The 2,146-nt window shown below is 41.2% G+C and overlaps 1 protein-coding gene across 1 annotated transcript; it reads right to left on the reverse strand.

Moving 5' to 3' along the window:
• Positions 1-225: 225 nt before the first annotated feature.
• LOC149235240 (RING-H2 finger protein ATL8-like) lies at positions 226-1,751 on the reverse strand. The gene has a single exon (XM_089461322.1). The coding sequence runs from the start codon at positions 1,204-1,206 to the stop codon at positions 499-501; it is 708 nt and encodes a 235-aa protein (XP_089317448.1). The 5' UTR covers positions 1,207-1,751; the 3' UTR covers positions 226-498.
• Between the last annotated feature and the right edge of the window lie 395 nt (positions 1,752-2,146).

The raw sequence follows: 2,146 nt of genomic DNA on the forward strand, positions 1-2,146 counted from the left end.
ACTCGGGAAGACAATTTCTTAGCAGTATTCACAAACTCGCTTTTACTCTTTTCAATCCGGAATGCCTGGCTGCTTTGAAACATGAAATTTACTGGGGAAGACAATTTCTTGGCAGTATTCACAAACTCGCTTTTACTCTTTTCAATCCAGGATGCCTTTAATTCGCAGTTTATTTAAAGATCTTTCTTCTCCATGAAATAACCCCTAAACTCCTGAAATGCTAGATTTTACAAAATGCTGAATCTATATATACAATCCAAAAACTAATTTAAATAATACAAATCAAAATTTCACTTCAAATTTTTCAATCAAATTTATTTTTCAACTAAATTTCAGCAAGAAAATCCAAAAATTCACACTAAAAACCACCAACCACCACTGGCAAATTAGCAAACTGCAGCTTTAATGCTCTCTCTGTAACTTCCACACTGCCCACCTTCATACATGCGCACATCGATTCGCGCATTATACCCTTCCAAGAGTAGCCAATTTTGCCAGTCATGCTTTCCCAGCCTCAACCGTGTTACCAGATTCCAAGTCACTTGCAGATTTGATGGAACCCAGAGATGAAGACGCTGCCATTGTCGAGTCGTTCCCAAAAATTTCAAAAGACTGAACATCATTTGCTGCAACACTCTCGTTTCTTTCGGTAACATCCATTCGGGCGCTTTCCTCTGGCTGGGAGAACTCTGACGGTTTCTTCGACAATGCGCAAAGGACAGTGTGTCGACATGAAGGACAAGAAGCATTGGAAAGCAGCCATGCGTCTATGCAATCTGCGTGGAAACTGTGACAGCATTCTGGTAATACTCTCACCTTTTCTCCTTCCATGAATTCTGCTAGGCAAATGGGGCAATCCATGGCTCTGAGGGGGTGGCCTTTGCGGTAAACTGTGGCTGAAAGTGCTTCTAAATCCTTTTTCTCGATGCCAGATTGAGTTCTTTCGACATCCATATTGGGTGATGGCTCGGACACCACTGGCCATCGCCTGTAGAGCCGTCTGCAGCGGAGCAGGGCATTGAACAACAAAAAGCATAGTATTGAGAGGAACAGGACAGCGATAATAACGACTAATCTTGGGCCGAATGTCTCATTAGCAAAGTCAGGAGTTACCATCGTCATAGGAGCGGATGAATGCAATTCCTTGCTATCTTGCAACAATTTCCTGCCCTGATCACACAATGAAAATGAAGACATACTCTGCATTTTTCTGGAAACGTGTTCCAATCACAACGAACCTCGAAGGGGAAAATGCAAAGTCAGAAAGCTTGGAGAAATGCGAAGCGTGGAAAATTAGCAAAGTCAGGAGTTAGCTCCGTCATAGGAGCGGATGAATGCATTTCATCGCTATCTTGCAACAATTTCCTGCCCTGAACACACAATGAAAATGAAGACATGCTCTGCATTTTGCAGGAAACGAGTTCCAATCACAATAAACCGTGAAGGGGGTCAGACGCAATAACTTCAGAAACCATAAAATTTCCAGTAATTCACCATGGGGACTGCCAATTTCAAGAATATGACAATTGGGGACTGCAAATCTAAGAAATGAGAAAGCTTGGAGAAATGCAAAGCGTGGCAAAAGGAGGAAGATTCAGTACTTATCACCCAATGGAGCGGGGATCTTTTAAATGGTACATAACCCCATAACTACAAATTTGGATCGGATTCTGCGGGCAGGTAAAGGCCGGACCGAGGCGCCCACAGAAACCCAAAAACCCCTCAAAGCCTCACATTCCGGACACGACAAAACTCAGAGGTTGTTCAAGTCCCCACTTTGTTAAAACAGATGGATATTAATTACATGGTGCGAGCGGTGCAAGGTCATTGGAGGTTCAAAGTTATTGAAGGCGGCTCCTGCGATCTGATTTGTTTTTTTAAAGAGTTATTAATTCATATTTTAAATATTAAAATCCTCATATAAAATTATTTTATCTCAGCCTTACCGGATTTAGTTCATCCATGAAAAACTGCACTTATCTAGTCAAAAAAATATCCAAACCTCGATTACAGAAAAGAAAGATCGAACACTTTTGCGCTAATTATTACTTTACCAATACTTGATTGGAGAGGGGGATAATAATTCGAAAGGTAAGAAAGAGCGAACACTTTTTGCTCTGATTATTAGTTTACCTATACTTTATTG

Source organism: Pinus tabuliformis, chromosome 8 (assembly GCF_031772625.1).
Source record: "Pinus tabuliformis cultivar Carrire ecotype Pingquan chromosome 8, CPIR1, whole genome shotgun sequence".
NCBI classification, from domain to species: domain Eukaryota; kingdom Viridiplantae; phylum Streptophyta; class Pinopsida; order Pinales; family Pinaceae; genus Pinus; species Pinus tabuliformis.

Coding starts and splice junctions, on each gene's coding strand:
- LOC149235240 (XM_089461322.1), bottom strand. CDS start 1,206: ATGCAGAGTATGTCTTCATTTTCATTGTGTGATCAGGGCAGGAAATTG.